Source organism: Myotis nattereri (genome assembly GCF_964212035.1).
Source record: "Myotis nattereri genome assembly, chromosome: 9".
Classification (NCBI taxonomy): domain Eukaryota; kingdom Metazoa; phylum Chordata; class Mammalia; order Chiroptera; family Vespertilionidae; genus Myotis; species Myotis nattereri.
In genome coordinates, this window is record NC_138084.1 from 76615328 (window position 1) to 76637184 (window position 21857).

Below are 21857 nucleotides of genomic sequence, written 5' to 3' on the forward strand. Positions count from 1 at the left end.
TGTTTGCTCATGAAGCGTCAGCTGTTACTGATGATGGGAAAGGACATGGAACGAGCAGCCAGAAAGCCCAAGAGCTTGTCTTGGCTCCCCCACTGGCGAGCTCCGCGCCCTTGACAGCCACCCAGACTTCCGACAGCTTTGGTTTCCTGGCTGTAACAGTGAGGACTGTGTCTGTCCAGCTAATTTCAGAGAACTGTGAACAGAGGAGATCACTGTGGAAGTGCTTGGTAAACGTGCAAACCTCAGCAATGCCCCTCTGGACAGGCAAGCTGCGGCCTGGGCAGGAGCGTCAGGCCCAGCACGGCGAGCTGTGCGGGTGGCGAGGTCTCCGGGCAGCGCGGCCGCCAGTTTCTCAATCCCCGAGATCACAGGCCCCAGTTCTGCCCACGTGGGATGTGGACACAGGTGGTGCTGCAACTAGCTAGGGCAGTGGTCGGCAAACTGGCCCCGTGAGTGTGGCTCTTCCACAAAATACGTGTGGGCGCACGTACAGTGCGATTGAAACTTCGTGGCCCATGCCACGGGGCCAAAGAACCGCATGTGGCTCACGAGCCGCGGTTTGCCAACCACTGAGCTAGGGTGGCTGTCAATCTGGAATCAGCAAGGCGACCCTCGTGGGGAACAAGCCTGTGAAGGGGCCTGGGGCCCGGGCTCCGGGCCAAGGCGCCGTGGAGGGCTGGCCCTCGTGCACCTTGCTGCTCCCGGGGCCGCAGCTGACACAGAAAGAACTGGAAGCGCGTGGCTTCCTGGGATTCAGGCCAGGGACCCACACTGCTGGCCCCGCCAGAGGGAGGCATACGCTCAGGAGGGCAGGGGGTACTGCTCTTGTCCACACGTCACTCTGGAGATAAGCTCTGAAAAGATTTCCAGAAGCAACAAAATGACCCAATGCGCCTGCCGATACAGTGACTTCAGCCAGCGAGCCGCTCCCGCTCTACCTCTGATGTCCAGGCACAAAGCGACGGAGCAGCTGGGCTTCCCAGGAGGCAGGAGGGCGGCCCTGCACAGGGATGACCCAACCGTCCCGGGACCAACGCTGCCCCGGGCGCCGCGTGCTGTCGCCAGAGGACTGTGAGGTCACCTGGAGGACGCGCTTCCTCACCGACAGGACTTACGCAGGACTGCGCCCGGTTCGCAAATGTAACCCGGAGCTGAGAATCCTGACCCCACACAGACCCGTGTGTAAGGACCTGGGCGGGACTAGGGGTCAGAGGGCCCCAAAGGACCCACTCGCCTCACCACGTCCACGTGTCTGAAGGGCCTGCCCTAACCAGAGGCGGCTCTGGCCACCGCACACCCGGACCCCTGACCACCCAGCAGGGAGGCGGCCGCTGCTCGCCTCTACCTTCCGGGCCATCCAGTCACTCTCCAGGCACACACCCTCTTGCCCACCCAACGGCAGGCTTCTCTCCAGGAGCCCGCGTTCAGGCGCCGATCAGTGTGGCCGGGGCCAGTGTGGGAGCGGCACTCGCTCAGGCTGGGCCTCCCTGCCCAGGGGCCTCTGAGGTTAGGGGCTCCCAGTCCCAGGCTCCTGCCAGTCCCACTGACCAACTCAGGACCCGGCCTGCACACTCAGCTCTTCGTTTCCGAGGAGGGCGGGGCCTCACTCTTTCCTGGGAGGCGGCTGGTTCAGAAAGAAGGGGTTTTGTTCACATAAGAGCTGACAGACCCTCCAGTCCTCCTTTCCCAGTTCCTCTCTGGGCCCCGGGGTTCTCACGAAGACACTAAGGGCGGCTGGTGAGGAGACCCCCTGGGCCCGTGCCCCGGCAGCTAGAGGGCACAGCAGGCCTGGGAGGGCGAGGTGGTGCCCGTGGGACACGCTCTACGCCCTTGCTGAGCCCCGCATGTCAGTGGCATGTACAAACTAGAGACGTTCTTGCCAACTGGAAATTGTGGAATGAGTGCATTTTTCCCGAAATAGAGACTAACCCTGGATTAAAAAAAGGACAAAAACAAAAAATAAAGTACCACACATATTGCACTGTTTGCTGAATGAAATTTTTACCTCATGTTCATCTCCCCCAGGTCTCTTCAGAGGAGCCTGGTTTACACGCTAACAAAGCCAACGATGCCCATACAAGGGTGCACCCGCTGCCGACGCGGAGCCCCGGAGCCCGGTCAGCGGGCAGCAGCGAGGAGCCGTCCCAGTGCCATGTAGTGTCTGCGGGGAGCACCTGAGGGGGCAGGGCTGGGAAACGCCGGCTGCTGCAGACCGCAGACAGAGGGTATGGGACTTGCTGATTTCTGCTTGAAACACACAAGAAAAGGAAAAGCGAACAGGAGCTCACACCCCTGGCCCAGAGGCCAGCTCAGGCCCCTGCACCAGATGGGGGCCTGTCCCTGACGGGCCTGGCCACCACTGCTGGGTGCTGGCCGAGGTCTGTCTCTGGGTCCCTTGGCTTCCAACAGCCTCTCTGCTGCCCCCTCCCCCCGGCCCCGTCGGCCGGACTGCCTGGCACAGCCGGGGTGTCCTGGCTGACGGACGAGCTCCTGGCCTGTGACTGCGCCTCCCGTGACCGCGCCCCTCCCGTGGCCGAAATGAGCAGCCCCCGCTGCTTGTTCCAGTTCACTATGGAAGGATTTAAGTTTCATAAATATTACAGCACTTCGATAATAATTTTGGGAAACATCCTTCAGTCTAAACAAATTCAGCCGTTTTATAACTGGCATATTCTGCAAAGACTTAAAACAGATTAGAGGCCTTAACAGAAGGGTCTTTTAAATGAAATATTTCACGAAATCATCAATCTTAAGCACGAGGGGCAAACCATCCCCGAGGAACAGAATGCGTCCTCCCGCTTTCACATGTGCTCCTCACTGACATGCCCGCCCGCCCGCCCTCCCCGCAGCCGCCCTTGCTGACCAGGTCCTGCCTTCGCCCAGGGCCCCACGCAGTGTCCAGGCCCCCGGGGGAGCCGGGAACAAGGCTGCTCAAGTTACCAGCCCGCGAGGGGCTGGGCAGGTGGGGGCAGAACAGGACTCAGACCCTCCGGCTCCTCCTCACCCGCCCGGGACACACACTGCGAAGAGGGAAGGCGTCCTGGGCGCAGCTGTGTGGTGGCTCCGCGCCGTGCTGTGAGGAAGAAGCCGTGCCTAGTGCATTCGCCTGCTGACAGGAGCGCAGGGAGCCTCTGTCACTAACACTGAGCTTGTAATGCGTGGCTGTGACCGTCCAAACGACAGGTGACTCGGCACACAGTTAACTGGCTGTAGCATCTATTTCTTACTTATTTTGATGAATGAGCTGCAAGGGTTAAGTTTTGTTAGTAATACAGTGAGTTTGGCAGATGATTTGCTTCCGTGGCTGACACATCTGTGGTTTTGAATATTGCTGTAATACTCTAACATTTCATTACAAGTCAAACTTTAAGGAAATGAAGAATGCGATTCCCACACAGTGGAAAACAAACTGAAGTGACTTTGGATTTAGCATTGACATGAATGGAAACTTGGTTTCTACAGAAAAGAAATAATTAAAGCGTGATCCGGGAAAAGGCACGGCACTACCACTTCACATGGGAGAGAGAAGTTCATTCTCCTTGTTCTTAAAATGTCTAAGTCCTCTATGAAACTGTCCGGATATACAAAGCTCAGTAAACTACTAGCAACAATAATATAGTGTGAAGTCAAAGTAGTTACTACATTTGAAGAGACACCACGTCCCGTCCCCTAAAGGCCGACTGTCCGACCGGAAGTCCCCACAGATCTGTGGGAAGCCCCGCCTTCCTGGCCCGGGCTCTGTGCCGATGGCTCCTCGAGGTCCTGGCCAGCCCGCTGTGGTGGGTCCTGTGGGTTCTCCAGGCGACATCTCCGGAGCCCCGGGCCCTCTGCGTCTGTGACCCTCGGCGCCTTCTGAAGAGGCGCTGCTGCTCCGGGAGACGCTGCCGTAGGGCTTAGTACCAGCTGGTAGCGGCCCGATGGTCTTGGGGACAACGTGCATCAGCAGCTCAGAACTTATGCTTCGGCGACAAAGCACAGCCTTCCCTTATGTTCTGTGCATCACATTCATTATGTATCTTGCTGTGCCTTTAAGCATGTTGCTCCTGGTGTCAGTGGAAAATACTCCCTCTTCCCCCCACATCTCCCTGCGTTCACCAGTCTCCCTTGGTAATGGTGTAGTTCTGTATAAAACCGAGGTCTGGGTGTCTTATAAAACGTTTGTCGGCGTCTCCGTGAGAGCTTGCTCCACCCGGCACAGCTGTGTGCCAGCGTGGGCCACCGGGAGCCAGGAGGGACCGAGCTGGGAGGGAGCAACAGCCACCTGGCCAGGCCTCCGATTCCAGTTGGGCAAGTTGGTTCTCCCCTTTCGGGAGAGGACAGAAAATAAGCTTTAAATGTAAAAGGCTGAAATAGAAGTAAAAACACACGTGCTTCCTACGCTGGACCTGTCCCGCTTCCGGGCCGGGGCTAGTTCACCAGGACGTAGCCGCTGTGCTGCGGGTCCACGGCCTCCAGCATTTCACAATCAAAGAGCCCAGGGAACTCGGGGAGGGCGAGCGGGTCGTAGCTGGAGGTGTCCTCCTGCAGCCCCGAGCTCCTGGGACAGTCTGGCGCTGCCACACCGCCCTGCTGGGCTCCGTCCAGGGGGTACTGATGGGGAGTGGGGTATTCTGGCTCAGGGGAGACGGTGCCTGGCAGCTCGCAAGTCTGATAGGAGAACTGTAAGGACGCTGGGGCAGCTCCCGACTGTTGTGGTGGTGGTGGCGGCGGGGGCGGGGGCGGCGGGGGCGGCTGCTGCAGGTGCGCCTGAGGGCTGGGCGAGGAGGGCAGGGGCCGCAGCGGCATCTCGGGGTACTGGCCGAGGAAGGGGCTGTACTGCATTTGCTCAGAGGCCGCCAGGACCGGGCTCAGGGGCTGCGTCAGGCTGAAGGGCGGAGGCTGTTGTGGTGGTGATGGTGCCTCCTGGTGGGGCTGTGGGTATGAGCTCTCCGCTATCTGCATCTGGTTAAAGTATGCCTGCAGCTGAGACTGCTTCTGGAGGAAGAGTCGCTTCTGCTGGAGTCTACATTGGCAAAACCAAAAGAAAGCATGTTAAATCTCCCTCAGTGATAGCAACTTTAATGTAAAGCAGTGTCCGTCACCAGCCTCAGCCACTCACTTCTCTTTCTGTGGCAGAAAAAAAAGTGGGGGTAGGAGCAAATAGTGTCGCTTTTCTTCAACCTAATCTTACTTTTTGTCCCCCAATTCCGACTGGCCTCAGTGTGGCAGGAAACGCGAACTCATTTTCTCTGAGGCGCTCAAGTATTTCTCCCTATGAAGCCAGAGGCTGATTTCCCAGCTGAGTGTCCAAGGGGCGGGGGTGACCCCTGGCCTCCCTGGGGGCCTTTGGTTGATGGGGCAGGGCCATGCCGGCTTGGCCACGCTGCTCCTGCTTGTGAGGCCAGGGGGCAGGAATCACCGCAAGGGAGGACGTGAGATGAAAAGGAAAACAGCACATCTAGGGCTGCTATTCCCCGGCAGGCGCACAGCCGCGTTAGCCGTCATGTCTTGGACACTGGTTCATGCATCAAAACCTATTTTCCACCCTGGCCAGGTGGCTCGGTTGGCGCATCACCAAAAGCTGGCGGGTTTGATTCCCAGTCAGGGCACTTCCAGGAGGCAACTGATTGATGTTTCTCTCTCTCTCTCCATCTCCCTCTCTAAAAACATATCCTTGAGGATTAAAAAATAATTTAAAAACCTATTTTCCTAGTAGAGGCAACACCAGGGTGAATGGATACACCCAGCAATCTTTTTTTTTTCTTTAACTGATTTCAGTGAGGAAGGGAGAGGGAGAGGGAGAGAGAGAAACATCAATGATGGGAGAGAATCACTGATCAGCTGCTTTCTGCAAGCCCCCACTGGGGATTGAGCTTGCAACCCAGGCATGTGCCCTGACCAGGAATCGAACCATGACCTCCTGGTTCATAGGTTGACGCTCAACCACTGAGCCACACCAGCCAGGGCCGAGCATTCTTAAGTCTTCCACAAAACAAAGTGACTTCTTTGGCCAAAGGAGCTCTCTCACCTGTGTTCCTGCAGCTGCTGTTCGAGGCTCCGCGGTGGCTCCTTACAATACAGCTGACAGGTGTTCTGGGCTTTTGACAGAAGGCTGGGCTTCTGGAAGAGCAGAAAACAACCCAAGCATGACAATGTGTTGCCATCTAGGGCACGGTCATCAGACTGGGCCGCTGCCTGGAGGAGGAGGCCAAGTGTGTCCTCCACAATCCACGCAGAGTGAAGGGACTGATGACACTTGCTCACTGGGACCCTGGGAGAGCTTCGGGGCCCACAGCTTTGGGTCAGCAGGCCTGGGCTGTCTCAGCTCTAACCTACTTCAGTTTCCATTTCTAAAAGTCCCCTGGGACTGCGAGGTTCGTGGAGAGTATAAACAATGGGAAAAATGGGGCTAAATCTCGATAACAAAGGCAGCAGCACCAGCTGAATGAACAACTGATTCATCTTTTGAGGTTTTCAGGCACCAGTGTAGATGCTGACGTTTGAAATCTGCGAACGTGAGATTTCCATTTTATCTGTTCCTCATGATGAGGCCTAACGTTAGAAGCAGAGGCCGTGCTTCCCCTTCCTGCCACTGTGGTGGTCTCCCTGCCTGGGGCTGAGGACAAGCACGCTGCCGGCACAGAGCATAACCTGAGTCTGAATGTGTTTCCAGAAACCAGAAGTGCGCTGTCAGGCCCCCTGCCTGTGAGGGATCAAGCCGCCACCCTAGCCTAGTCCTGAACAAGCCAACAGGCGTCTGCTGTGCAGAGGCCGGTCCTAGCCCAGCACAGCTGGAGCAGCAGGGGAAGGCCCACCTGGAGTCTGTGCTGCAGGTACTGGGCTTCCAGGCTCTGCTGTGGGGACAGCGGTGGGTGCACGCTGGAGGCAAGCGCAGGAATGCCTTCCGGCTGCTGAACAGCTTCCTCCTGAGGAGCAAAGGAGACACGTTTTCAATTCTCCAGGAGAAAGTTTCAGCTTTTAGTTGAAGCACCTGGGCAAATGCCCAAGAGGAACTCCAGCCCGTACACACAACCCTCCCAGCTTTGGCACAGCCAGCAGGTGGAGGGCTCATCATTTACAGAAAATCTATCCGTGGGCCTGCAGTGACGGTCACCTCGTCAGTGCTGGGCAGCAGGCGCCAGCACCTCCCCGGGGCCTCAAAGCTCGAACAGCCTGAATGCACTAACAAAAGGCTCAAAATAAACTTACTGGATAAATAGCAATTTCTTTTGTATCTTTAGCACAAAGAATCCATTTATAATATTTAATGAAGTGATAGCACATTAAAAGTAGTGGTAGTAAGCTTCTCATTTGGGTAAAGTTTATTATTCTAAATTTTTGTGTGTGTGCCTGGGGGGAGAGGATCAGAGGTAATTCACATACAATCTGCCCCGTGAAGCAGACACAGCTTGAGGTGCCAAGGCCTCCATGGGGCCCTCCCTGATCACATGGCCAACGTGGACAGGCATCACCTGTCAGCAGCAGGTGGCAGCAGCAGGAAAAGTTCTGCAAAAGAACCTGTTTGCTCCAGGACTGGAGTGAGTCCTCCCAATGAAGCAACACAACTTCAGGACACACTCACTCCTCGCACTCGCCAAGCCACTGTGGAAAGGGCCGAAGCACTCACCTGAGGGCGGCTGCCAGCCAGGTCCTGGAGCTGAGGAGCAGCTGACGCCAGGCTGGGGTCGGCCTCTGGCCCCAATTGTTCATACAGCAGCTGCACTTTGTTCAGCTCTAGAATTCCTTTGGTTCTAGCCAGATTCTGAAGATGTTGTCTAAATGCTACAATGCCTGGAAGAAAGGGCAAGACCAAACAGTTTAAATAAAACACAGGCCTCTCAGTGACTACAGGTATGATACCAATATGGCCACAACCCCCTTCAAATCCTACCAGCTGAGAACTTGAGAAGGCAGGAGGGGAGCGGCAGTTACCTTGGGTGAGAGAGGTGTCTGAGGCCCTGCGGCCCTCCCTGAAGCTCACGGGCGACCTGTTGTGGGCCTCTCTTCTCTGGGAGGTCAGGGCCTGCATGGCTGGGTTGGCAGGTCTCAGGCTTATGAAGGGAGATGCCATGCGAGGTGAGGGCTGGTTGGCTAACATGATGTCTTTAAGGGAAGGGTTGTCCTCCAGAAAGTTCAGGTCCCTCTGAACAGACCCCATGTCATACTCAGAGTCCACACTGTCCAGGGAAGGGTTGTCACTCATGGAGAAAACTTTCCCTTTAAGAGAAAACAGAGCAGAGATGAGGAATAGCAAACAGTGTCTTCTTTGAACAAAAGACACAAAGTGCAGCCAGCTTGAGTTCTCCCAGTGACAATGTCCTTAATCTCCAACCAGCACATTTTTTTCAGCACCATTTTTCACGTCAATTTAATAAGCTTTGAGTTTTGTGGGGAGAACACACCAGAATCTGTGCCCAGCAGATCTCTGCCACCCCAAAGTGCCAGGGTCCTGGGTAAGCCCCCGGCACTCGGTGAATTCTGGGAGTAAGGCGACAGCTCAGAGGCGACTGCCCTCAACTGCTGAATGTTGTCCACAAAGGAAAAAGCAGACTGGTTTCCACAGGGGAAATGCTCATCACAGACTGCGTCCTAGGAGCTGACTGGAGACTGGACTGTGTCTGATAACGTGCAGACTTCACCTGCAGCTCAGTGGATGGCATACCTGAACCCGGCACCACGACCAGCTGATTGGTCACTTCGGACAGAGTATGCCGTCTCTGCCCACCACGCGTGGACTGGAACGCGTCAAAGGCCTGGCTGGGGTCTTCCTCGGCCTCTCCCTCTGTCTCCAGCCCTTCGTCAATGGAGGTCTCCATCATGCTGCTGGGCAGGGACTGGCACCCCTTCCTCACCAGGACAGGCGGCACAGGGTCCAGCAGGCAGCCATTGACCTAAACGTCAGTGCGAGAGGAAACTGTCAGTTGCTGCTCTGCTGAGACATTTGAAAAATCCACGAGGATCCAAACATGTTAGCACTGTGGCAAATCAGTAATTCAGGATGAAACTGAGTTCAGCAAACATTTTCTTTTTTTTTAGTATTTTATGACCTTGTAGGACAACCTTCCTGAATCCTTGAAATAAAGTGATGGCCTGGGTAAGTATGCGATCCCTCATAGCTCTAACATTTGACTCAAAGTAATAGTCCAACCTGTTATTTTCAAGAAACTATTTCAAATGGGATAGTTTATTTATTTATTTATTTATTTTACAATATATAAATACTAAAAATGTACAGATGTGTTATTAATGACAACATGGAGGGCAAGCCAACTGCAGCACCGAGACCGGCGCCCAGTATGGCCACACCAGCATTGCCTCCCAGGTTTCTCTGAGTCAGCATTACAATAAACAATTTCTTTAGCAGTTTCCAGGTGAATAGGGGTACAGTAAGTTGATGCCTATTAGTTATTTCTTTAAGATCAGGGGAATGAAGAGGGGGAAGATGAGATTTTTAAGAAATGCATGGCTCAGAGCTAACCGAAAAGAGTAGTCACCACCATTCTTCTAATTTTCAACCACAAAACATACTGCAAGGTTCCAGACATACCTTTATGTTTATAATTTAAGTACCTAACTATCTGGTTAGGTCTTTAACTGGTTCTATGTGTTTGAGGAATGGAAAAAAGAATTCTTTAAAGATGGACTGATACCACAAAGAGGACTGAAAAAGATTCACTGGCAAACAGCCCGAGCCTTATGTTACAGAATAACAAGCGACTCACAGGCCCCAGATTCCTGCAGAGGCACTGAGCGCTGGAGGACAGCATCCCCAGGGCCCATCCCCCAGGGGGAGCACAGCACAGCTCCCAGGCAGCTGACACGCACACCAGCTAATGGCAGCAGAAACAGCAGACAAAGGGGAGTTGTGGTTGCCTGCTCTTCTGGCTGGTAAAAGCCCCACCGAGGAGGCAATTATTTAGCTCATTACCTTAACTATCCCCCCGTGGAAATCAATCTGTTTTCTCCTATGAATAGCTGCTCAGGAACAGCCAGTCACAGACGCTGAGTTGTAAGCAGCACTTTCACCTGAAATACACTGGGTAGAGCTTTTGTTTCCTTTGGAAGCAGGCGAGGCGCATGTGTGAGAGGTGACGTGGGACAGGCCTGTGCCAGACACAGGAAACTTTCCTCTTATGGCAACCCGTCTGAAGGCGCTGCAAGGCCCTTTATTTGGAGCGGGAGCCTTGGGTGACTCAGATCTTTGTTTGCCTGGGGGAGGGGACAGTAATTCCATAAAAACTGCTCTGGGTCTGCGGCCATTACTTGGATAAGGTGGCCAGTGCGTTTTAAAGTGAGGAGGGTCATTTAAAATGAAGAGTGTTAGATGCTTCCGTTCCAGACTAAGACCCATCTTCCCCACGGCACCAGTAAAACCTGAAACCCGGTCAGCAACTTCTGTTCTGCCCTTGGCCCTTCTCCAGATCAGTTTTCATTCTTTGACTATGCTTACTAGTTTTCTTGTAGGAGAGAAGAAAGCTCAGTCCTCTTTGTGGCTGTTTAGAAACGTATTCATACGTCTAGGTTCCTTCACTGTCTACTAATACAATTTCCTAAGAATAGCAGAGGATGATTTAGAAATGAAAAAAGCAACAGAGAAAGAACTGTTATAAAGTAATTATCTATCTTTACACTTACAGCCTATGTCAAAATTTTATCAGATACTTCTTGCAGTATAGTCTTACAACAGCCAGAGCCTTCTGTCCTTTTTGTCCTTTATAGAGAAAAGTTACCTTTTTTGGAGTACTAAAAAACCTTTCAGTCTCTCTGAATTTGTCATTTTTCCTGTCAAATTATCTGCTTATAAACTCATCTCTTCATCTAAACTACAAGAGGAATTATGTCTTTTAGTTGGAAATGTTTGCTGAGCCCTGGCTGGTTTGGCTCACTGGATAGAGCGTCGGCCTGGGGACTGAAGGGTCCCGGGTTCGATTCCAGTCGGGGGCATGTACCTTGGTTGCAGGCACATCCCTGGTGGGGGGTGTGCAGGAGGCAGCTGATCGATGCTTCTCTCTCATCAATGTTTCTAACTCTCTATCCCTCTCCCTTCCTCTCTGTAAAAAATCAATGAAATTATACATATAAAAAAAGATAGAAAATGTCTGCTGAATTCAGTTTCATCCTGGGACAGGCAGAAGACAATGACCGTTTCTGAGATGATGTTTGATGATTGAATCAGAAGCAGCCTGGAGTCTGGCACAGGTGTGATCATCTTCAGCTATGAGTCCACTTTCTGGAACAAGGGGTCATCATGCCGCCCTTCCCTGCCAACTTACTACCAGGACACTTGATAAAACTAGAGCCTAACTGCAGTTCTCGGATTCTGTGATCGCAATATTGGGCTGATCAACCTTGGCTGCTAGAGATACGATCTTCTGCTCTAGGAAGTAATCTAGGCTAACTGTAAATTACAGGAATTCAAATAGAACATGGGTAAATGTATATTTTCCAATACATTGTTTTTGTCTTTCCTTAAAGCTCAAGCAATCACTTCACTTCTAGTAAGAGAATTCCTATGCATGTAGGAGTCAACCTCAGACTCTACGGCTAACTGCTGCCATGTGCCTGTGCTGACCACGAATACAAGATCATAGCACAGGTACACTGTTATGGATGGAATGTATGAGTCTCCCCCGAACTCTGAGTGTGGCTGAAGAGACACAAAAAAACTCTCCATATGAGCAGAGGAAAGGCCCTGGAAGGTGGTCCTCTGTAAGCCTGGAAGAGAGCCCGCACCAGAAAACAAATTGGCCGAAACCTTGATTTGGGGCTGTAAAAATACATTTCTGTCATTGAAGCCACCACCCAGGCTGTGGTATGTTGTTGCAACAGTCTAAGTAGACCAATACACAATATTAGCCCGTTGAGTTTGGAGGCTGGGACTGTGGCTTATTGAATTTGTATCGAAGTGCCTAACAAGCTGGCACATGTTGAAAAGGTGCTATGGGGCTCAAACCTCAGCTCTATCACCTGTTATCAAGTTGCTTAACTTCTATAAGTTAACTTCTATTTTCTTTTTCACTTGTAAAATGGAAGTAAAGTTGTTTGGGAAGATTAACTAACTAACTAACTAACTAACTAACTAACAAACTATATATATAATGACACAGTACCTTAGGTACTCAATATATTGTATGTATTGTTTTTTTATTGACCAAAGAGAATGCTTTATAATAATAAAACATTTTAAAGTATCAGAATGAAAGGAAATTTTCTTTCAAAGCCTTTTACCATCTTGATGCAAGTTAAAATAAACAACCAGGTGAGGAAGAGAAGAACTGGATAAGCTGAGTACTAGGAATGTCTCTGAAGGAAACACTCAGAGGCACAAAGATTTAGACACAAACATATTCCCCTGAAGCATGGAGGAGAAGGAAAAATAAGTACCCAATGTCTAAAAACAGGAGTGTGCACAGTTAAGAAAGGATCTGTCTAATACAATATATTAGGCAGTTAAATATAACTCATGATTTCAAAGATTTCATGAGATGGGAAAAATGCTCATGATGTTATATTATGTAAAGCAAAATACAAAATCACATATCATAGAATATAATTTTTAAAAAGTCTATCTACTTACTGAGTCCCCCTACACTCACCCACCCACCCACTTGTCTATCTATCTGTAACTCCCTCTCAGGAAATATACCAAAATATACTTATCTCGGGTAGTGGGATTATGGATAAGTTAATTCATTCTTTAACAGCTCTCTGGATTTTCCCTATGTGAGTTTGATTTGTTTTGTTGTTTCCAATTATGTGTTTAAAAATTCAAATTCAGATATAAAAGTGCGTTTCTTCCCTTTACCAAGCCTGAGAGGTGAAAACTGTTAGGAGCTGGATGTACATCCTTCTCAGAACTTCTCTTAGGTGTTTTACTACCTCTATAATAACAGTTATTAAAAATGTAAGCAGACATGAAACACATTTACTACACTAGCATTTTCAGTTTAGCCTCACAGTTCCCTTCTGCTATCCAGCTATGAAAGTGGAACTTGGAAAATCCAGTTATTATCATCTCCAGTAAAATGTTAAAAGAGAATGAAATGTGTGTGTGTAGAAAAATTCAAGATTCCCAAAGAAACCCTCAGAAAAGACTGACACAGCAGGGTTTGTGCATCTGCCCTCCAGATGGTCTCTTTGTGACCTGGGTTTCAGTTAGTGCTCAGAGTTGGGTGACTGTCTCAGAAGGGTGCCATTTTGGGGGGGAAGCCCCAAATCAACATTTCAACACGAACTCCCTAAAGGACTTCACTGACAGTTTTAAGGTGAGGACTTTTAGGAGGGAAGGAGTGAAAGCTCTGAGATGCACAGAACCTGCCACCACCTGAGATGTAAAGGGGTGAGCAATACATGCAGTTACGAAGCATCTTCTAGAAGACAACCAACAGGTGTTACGTAGTCAATGAGGATGAAGCTGTAGGACCCACAAGGGAACTGGATGTCTGCCTGCTAGTTTGGGATGTGTGGGCATTTACTGATGGGCCCCAAGGAAGTACTAGGGAGGAAAAGGCATGAGCATTTAAAAAAATATGTATTTTTCTTATTGATTTCAGAGAGGGAGGGAGGGAGGGAGGGAGGAGGGGGGAGAGAGAGAGAGAGGAGAGAGAGAGAGAGAGAGAGAGAGAGAGAGAGAGAGAGAGAGAGAAACATCATTGATGAGAGAGAATCATTGATCGGCTGCCTCCTGCATGCCCCACAATGGGGACTGAGCCTACAACCCAGGCATGTGCCCTGATTGGGAAGTGAACCATGACCTCCTGGTTCATAGGTCAATGCTCAACCACTGAGCCATGCCGGCCAGGCAGGCATGAGCATTTTTGCTGACATAAACAAAATGGTCCACAAGTAAGACAGTGTAGCTCTACGGGCTGGCTGTGTGCCAAGGTGGCTCTGGCAGTGTGGGTGGCCAGTTCTAGCGTGGCACTGCTTTTCCTACAAATGCAAATATACCATCTAGCTACTATCTATATCTTTCACAAAAATCATTCATTTCCTGTCTGTTTCCTAGCTACAGTAACAATAACAAGCTTTAAAAATAGCTTGTCCTATATAATACAGCAGAGAGTGCCCAATCTGTGTTTTGGGCCTGATGCCCTCATAGACAAGATTTTAGCAGACTGCAATTTTTCAAGGGACTTAGATCTTAAAATAAATAAATTATGTAACCCCAAATGTAGTAGCAGTTTATGAGATTACTGAACATGCCAGGCAACCACGGCAGAGGGAAAAAGACTGTCCCCAGCAGGTGGTGTTCTCAGGGGCATGGACACTCGTGGTGTTCAGCACTCCGCTTACCAGCTGTGTGTGGCGGCCCAGCATCCAGCTGCCTTGACTATGCTCTAGCTAAACTCAATATTTAGCTTCTGAATCAGTTCTGCCTCCAGAGCCCCCTATTTCTGATAATGGCACTCACCCTCCCCATCATCGAGGCTCAAAATACTACTATCAGTTTGTACTTCTCTCTGGACCCTAACAGTCTACCAGTTTTATCTATATGATCTCACTTATAGCATCCCCTGCTCTCTGGTTTCATGAGCACTATCCTATTTCAGGCCCTCTTTGTCTCCCCCACTGGACACATGTTCTAACTTTCACTGTTCTTGTCACCAGTCTCTCTCCTATGCAATGTACCCCTCCTGGCTAATTTCTGAAGTACAACATGGATCACAGTGCTTCTTTGAAAAAAAAAAAATTAAATTGTTTCCCCCTACCTTGAAAAAGTCCATTTGAAAAAACTCTCTTGATGACACTGAGCACATTCCTACCCAGAGCACCCTAGCCTGGAGAAAAGCTTCCATCTCTGACATGCTGCTCATCTTTCTCCCACACAACTCCCCGTCACAGCCCTTTCCTTAGACACACAGAGCCACTGCGCTGGCTCGGATGGACCCCAGCTGTCCTGATGTTTGCTGTGCCAGGGCTTTTCCCACCACCTAGGTGTTACACCATTTCCATCCAGACAGATTCTGCACATCTCTCAGCTGCTAGCTCTGACTGTTCGCCCCAAGACTTTCCTGTTCAAATCAGCTAAAATCAACTCCCCCTGCTTCCTTCTAGTTTTAAATCACTTTGATTTCTATTTATTTAAACCAGAGGTAGGGAACCTTTTTTCTGCCAAGGGCCATTTGGATATTTATAACATCATTCACAGGCCATACAAAATGATCAACTTAAAAATTAGCCTGCTATATATGGTCAAACATTTAATTAACTCACCCCTAATGCCTTGGCAGGGCCAGATCGAATGATTTCATGGGCCTTCTATGGCCCACCAGCTGGATGTTCCCCACCCCTGCTTTAAAACAATAATCTACACTAATAAAAGACAAACACGCAAACTGACCATACCTTCACTATGCCTTATAGTGAAGTTACGCCCACCAGCCAATTAGAGCAACTGTATGCAAATTAACCCAACCAAGATGGCAGCCGGCAGCCACAGAGCTGGAGCAAGCAGGAGGCTTGGTTGCCCCAGTGATGGAGGAAGCCACGCTTCCCGCCTGCTGTGGCCGGCTCTAAGCTCCACTCAAAGCAACAAAGTTTCAATCATTGAAGGTAAATACACCCACGATATCTGCTTTCAGCAGGCCGTGGCCACGGAGCTGGAGCGAGCAGGAGGCTTGGGTTGCCCCTGGCGGTGGAGGAAGCCAAGCTTCCCTCCCACCCGCCTTGGCTGGCTCTGAGCTCCTCTCAAGGCTACAAAGTTTCAATTATAGAAGGTAAATAAATCCCGGAATAAAAAAAAAAAAAAGCAAAAAAGGAGAGGCTGGGAGCTTCCATCACCAGGGGGGCTTGGCCAGCCTGAAAATGGCCCTCAGCCCCTCACCCAGACTGGCCAGGCACCCCAGTGGGGATCCCCCACCCTAAAGGGGGTGTGGCCAACCTGAAAACAGCCATCAGCCCCTCACCCAGGCTGGCCAGGCACCCCAGCGGGACCCCCTCCCTGATCTGGGACACCCTTCAGGGCAAACCAGCCGCCCCCCTACCTGTGCACCAGGCCTCTATCCTATATAATAAAAGGGTAATATGCAAATTGACCGTAACAGCAGAAGGACTGGGAATGACTGGTCACTATGACACACACTGACCACCAGGGGGCAGATGCTCAATGCAGGAGCTGTTCCCTGGTGGTCACTGCGCTCCCACAGGGGGAGCTCTGCTCAGCCACAAGCAAGGCTGATGGCTGCCAGCACAGCGGTGGTGGCGGGAGCCTCTCCCGACTCCTCAGCAGCACTAAGGATGTCCGACTGCAGCTTAGGTCTGCTCCCTGCTGGTAAGTGGACATTCCCCAAGGGCTGCTGGGCTGCCAGAGGGATGTCTGACTGCCAGCTTGGGCCCGATCCCCCAGGGAGTGGGCCTAAGCTAGCAGGTGGATATCCTCCGAGGGGTCCCAGACTGCAAGAGGGCATAGGCTGGGCTGAGGGACCCCCTGAATACACAAATTTTTGTGCACTGGCCTCTAGTGAATGATAAGAAGAAGAAATTAAGAAAATTATCCCATTTACAATTGCATTAAAAAGCATATTATATCTAGGAGTAAATTTAACCAAAGAGGTGAAAGATCTGTATTCTGAAAACTATAAAACACTGAAGAAAGAAACTGAAGAGAATACAAATAAATGAAGCATATACCATTGTTCAAGGACTGGAAGAACGAGTATTGTAAAAATGTCCTTAGTACCTAAAACAATATAAAAATGAAATGCAATCTCTATTCAACTCCAATGGCAGTCTTCTCAGAACTAGAACACAGCTACAATAATCAAAATAGTATGGTGTTGGCATAAAAGCAGATATATAGATCAATGAAATAGAATAGAGAGCCCAGAAATAAAATTTCCAATAAATAAACTCCAATAAATAATAAATTGACTTATATGGTCAATTAATCTATGACAAAGAAGGTAAAAATACACAATGGGGGTCAAGACAGTTTCTTTAGTAGTGGTTTTGGAAAAATTGGATACATGTAAAAAATGACACTGGACCACTTTCTTGCACCATACATAAATATAAACTCAAAGTGGATTAATGATTTAAATGTAGGACCTGAAACCATAAAACTTCTTGAAGAAAACAGGCAGCAAACTCTTTGACATTAGTCTCAGCAACATCTTTTTCAATAGGTCTTGTTGGGCAAGGGCAACAACAACAACAACAAAAATAAACAAATGGGACAACATCAAATTACAAAGCTGCACAGTGAAGGAAACCATCAACAAAAAGAAAACTACTGAATGGGAAATGATATCTGTCAATGATACATCCGATAAGAGGTTAATATACAAAATATATAAGACACTCATACAGTTTAACATTAAAAAACCCCCAAAAAATCCATAAAAAATGGGCAGAGGACCTAAATAGACATTTCTCCAAAGAAGATATCCAGAAGGTCTAAAGACATATGAAAAGATGCTTAACATCACTAATCACCAGGGAAATGCAAATCAAAACCACAGTGGGATACCACCTCACACTTGTCAAAATGGTCACCATAAAAAAATCAAGAACAAGTGCTAACGAGGATGTGGAGAAATGGAAACCCCTGCTCACTGTCGGTGGGAATGCAGACTGGCAAAGCCACTGTGTAAAATAGTATGTAGGTTCTTCAAAAAAATAAAAATAGAGCTGCTATATGACTCAAGAATATCACTTCTGGGTATATATCCGAAGAAACTCAAAACACTAATATGGAAAAGCTATATGCACCCCTATGTACACTGCAGCATTATTTACAACTAGAGGCCTGATGCATGAAATTCGTGCAAGAGTAGGTCTCCTTCCCCCGGCTACCAGCACCGGCTTCCCTCTGGCTGCCAACAGGCACCTGGGACCTGGGCTTCCCTCACAACCTCAGCTTTGTCTGGAAGGTCATCTGAAAGGACGTCCGGTCTAATTAGCATATTGCGCTTTTATTATTACAGATAGCCAGGACATGAAAGCAACGTAGGTCTCCACTGATAGATGAATGAATAAAGAAAATGTGGTGTATATATACAAGGAAATATTGCTCCCAAGGAATGAAATCTGGCCATTTGCAACAACATGGACGGACCTAGAGGGCATTATGCTAAGTGAAATAAGTCAGAGAAAGACAAATACCATATGATTTCACTTACATGTGGAGTCTAAAAAAAAAATCAAAAGAAGTGAGGAAATAAAATAAAACCAACCCATACATACAGAGAACAAGCTGATGGTTGCCAAAGGTGAGGGGGCTGAAGGAGGGGTGAAAAAATAAAGGACCTATTATATTTTATCAATTTATTCAGAATAGGGCACATTGTTTTTAGTTATGCATCATGTCTTTTCTGCTACATTATAAACTTTGAGGCAGAATTAATGTCTGACTCACCTTTTTATTACCTAAAAAGGCCAAAAAAACAGGAAACCAATACTTATTAAGTACCTACAATTTGGCCGGAACCTCAGACATTATTTTAATCCTCACAATAGTCTCATAAAGTTGGTAGTCTGATATTACATAAGAGAAAAAGCAGTTCAAAGAAGCTAGTCGGGCCCTGGCCGGAATGGCTCAGTTGGTTGAGCATCATCCCATGCACCAAAAGGTCACAAGTTTGATTCCCAGTTAGGGCACAAGCCCAGATTATGGACTTGATCCCTGGTAGGGGCATGTGGGAGGCAGCCTATTGATACTTGTCTCTCTCTCTAAAATCAATAAAAAACATATTAAAAAAACACAACAACAGCAAAGAAGCAAGTCAGTCTTCTTGCCCAAGTTCACCCAACTAGCAAAGAACAAAGTCTATTTTGAACATATTCCAAGACCTGCCCATTTCTACGATCCTTTGTATATCATTTGATGCTAAATATATAAAACACAAATTAGAAGTAAATATCCATTAAGTGAGAGAAGCTGTCACCATCCACATCCTAAAAGCCACCTGCATATAAAATAGTAGGATAAACTTATCTCTGCTAAGCATGTCCAAACAGGACAAAAAGGATGTTTGACCAGAACAGATACCACGTCATCACGGAACTGCAGTAAAGAATCTAAGAATGCTCTTTTAAAAAAATATTCAACAAACATATATTGTATATAATCTTACATATATTACCCTGGAAAGATATAAAGGAAAGTCCCTGCCTCTAGGAACTCAAAACTGAGCCAGGGATAGATACACCCTCACAACTAACTATAATATAAATATGCACATTTCTTAGAAGAGAGGCAGTCAACTCAGACAGAGCCACGTCAGCACCAGTTATATTTGTTATCAGAATTATAATTTGTTTAAAAAATATAAAACCTATGTGTGATCTAGAAACTTGAAAAGAGAAGGATTTGGTTAAGGAAAGAGAAGGAAAGCTTTTGAAAGGACGTATGAGGTCTGACAGTTATGTAAGTGCTAATGATAAGGCGGTGATGAGAGCCCAGTTCAGCCCTGAACGCTCTTCTCAGGCTCTGCTACTCAAACAACACTCCTGAGTGACGTGAGGACATGACAGAGTTCAACAAAGTCCAAGTCCAACACCTAAGGACCCAACTGAAGTCTCCAGCCAACCTACAAGCTCAGCCTCTCAAACACACCCGTACCTTTGGAGTGTCAACACACTCTTCTTCCATAAATGCTGCTTCTGCCTGACAGCTGGACGCTGGAAATGAAAAGGCCTCCACATTGGATGCCTGTGGGAGGAGGGTAGATCGCATCAGTCGCATGTTCGGCGAATGCATGGTCACTGGGAAACCCACAGTTTGTGCCTGTAAATATGGCAAGAACAGACAGTTTAGGAACATTAATACCTTCCATATAAATACACATATTTCTTAGAATAAAACAACTCTTCCTGATACAATTAAAGGATAAATCGTTATTTGTTGGAAACTCCAGAAAAGGTATTGATTTGAAGCAGTCTCAGCAACCTATTATTCTGAGATAGGCTGTACAGAATTTCATTCCTGTTCCATGTGAGGCACACAAGTTTCCCAGAGATGACAAGAAAGCCAGTCTTTCTAAGGAATCTAAGAATGCTCTTTTTAAAAAAATATTCAACAAACGTATATTGTATATAATCTTACGTATATTACCCTGGAAAGATAAAGAAAAGTCCCTGCCTCTAGGAACTCAAAACTGAGCCAGGGATAGGTACATCCCCACGACTAACTATAATACAATACAAAGGACACTGCAGTAAGTGCTCTCTATCTGCCCTTGTGTGTGTGTGTGGGGGGGGGGGGCGGGGGCGGGGGTAAGGTGGTGTGCATTCTTGGCAAGGGTGTGTATGAAGAGGAAGAAGAGAGAGGCAGCAGTTACTTGGAGGTGACAGGAATGCCCTTCTTTCAAGGAGACACTGTCTGAACACAGCTTGCTGGCCCAGCGGAGAGAGATGCTTATTGCTGAGCAACTTCAGTTCCTGAAGTCAACCTACTAGAGAAAGCGCTCCTGGCGGTGCAAAGCCCATTCTTCCCGTCTCCTTTAAGTAAACAAGCATTGCAAACTCTCCTTTAAAAAATCATTTAAAAAAGAACCTTCCTTCCTGACAGTAGGCAAGGATTAATTTAAAGATGAAACTGTTGGACAATCCTTTCCTCCCATCTCTTCAAAACTAGCAGAATAATTCATTAGGTGCCCTTTGAACATTACAGACATTGTAAACATCTGAGGGAACAATCATCAGACTAGTTTCTAAAAGGCAGAGGAATGGCCTATATTTCTGCCATAATCACCTCAATGGGCATAGGATGGTGAATTTTAAATTCAAACAACAAAAAGGACCAAGCAGTATGACGCTAGCTTCTCCACTTCCAAGCCCTGGGAATAATTCCTGGCTCCATCACTTACTACTTGTGCGCACTTTACTAGGTTACCTAACCCTCTGAATTTTATTTTTCACCAGTAAAAAAGGGCATAATACAAGTGAAGTTAGTGTAAAAGGTAGTATGTAAAATCCTTCACTCAGTGATGCTAATTCCTCCTTTTTTTTCTTCTAAAATCTTAAAATGATCACAAGAATTTAACATAGGAATTAGATTGCAAAGTGAATACAGTTTTATTCTTAGACACTATCTAGTGGTTCCCAGTTAAAATTTCAGGTTGATTTTTTTTAAAAAAAATATATTTTATTGATTTTTTATAGAGAGGAAGAGAGAGGGTTAGAGAGTTAGAAACATCAATGAGAGAGAAACATTGGTAAGTTGCCTCCTGCACACTCCCTACTGGGTATGTGCCTGCAACCAAGGTACATGCCCTTGACCAGAATTGAACCCGGGACCCTTGAGTCCACAGGCCAATGCTCTATCCACTGAGCCAAACCGTTAGGGCAGGTTGATGGTTTTCAACAATGGGGAGATATGTTAGAAATACACTTTATATTTGAATACTAGAGGCCCTGTGCACAAAAATTTGTGCACTGGCGGGAGGGGGGTGTGTCCCTCAGCCTGACCTGTGCCCTCTCACAGTCTGGGACCCCTCAGGAGATAACCACCTGCTGGATTAGGCCCACTCCCCAGGTGGCAGATGGCAGGCCCTATCCCGCAGTGCCTGCCCTGCCTCCCTGGTCACAGATGGCAGGCCCGGATCTCACACTGGGTCACAGATGGTAGGCCCGGATGGCAGCGGGGCGGGCGGCCAATCGCACTGCCCCGCCCGGCCACCCCGGGTTGCACACAGCAGGCCCGGATGGCAGAGCCCCTGCCTGCAGTACGCAAATTTAACAGCCATCTTTGTTGGGTTAATTTGCATACTCTTCTGATTGGCTGATGGGTGTAGCAAAGGTACGGTCAATTAGCATCTTTGTCTTTTATTAGTGTAGAATAGAGGCCTGGTGCACAAAATTTGTGCACTCAGGGCGTCCCTCAGCCCAGCCTATGCCCTCTTGCAGTCTGGGACCCCTCGGAGGATATCCACCTG

At 48.4% G+C, this 21857-nt stretch overlaps 1 protein-coding gene across 1 annotated transcript in view; it reads right to left on the minus strand.

Moving 5' to 3' along the window:
• Positions 1-1987: 1987 nt before the first annotated feature.
• The window catches only part of SIK2 (salt inducible kinase 2), a 129604-nt gene continuing 109734 nt past the window's right edge, over positions 1988-21857 (minus strand). The window contains exons 9-15 of the mRNA XM_081100154.1: positions 19544-19708; positions 8642-8870; positions 7912-8196; positions 7607-7770; positions 6795-6905; positions 6008-6099; positions 1988-5002 (exon numbers count right to left, since the gene is read on the minus strand). Coding sequence (XP_080956280.1) covers positions 4408-5002; positions 6008-6099; positions 6795-6905; positions 7607-7770; positions 7912-8196; positions 8642-8870; positions 19544-19708 — 1641 coding nt within the window. The 3' untranslated portion in view covers positions 1988-4407. The remainder of the gene's footprint in view (positions 5003-6007; positions 6100-6794; positions 6906-7606; positions 7771-7911; positions 8197-8641; positions 8871-19543; positions 19709-21857) is intronic.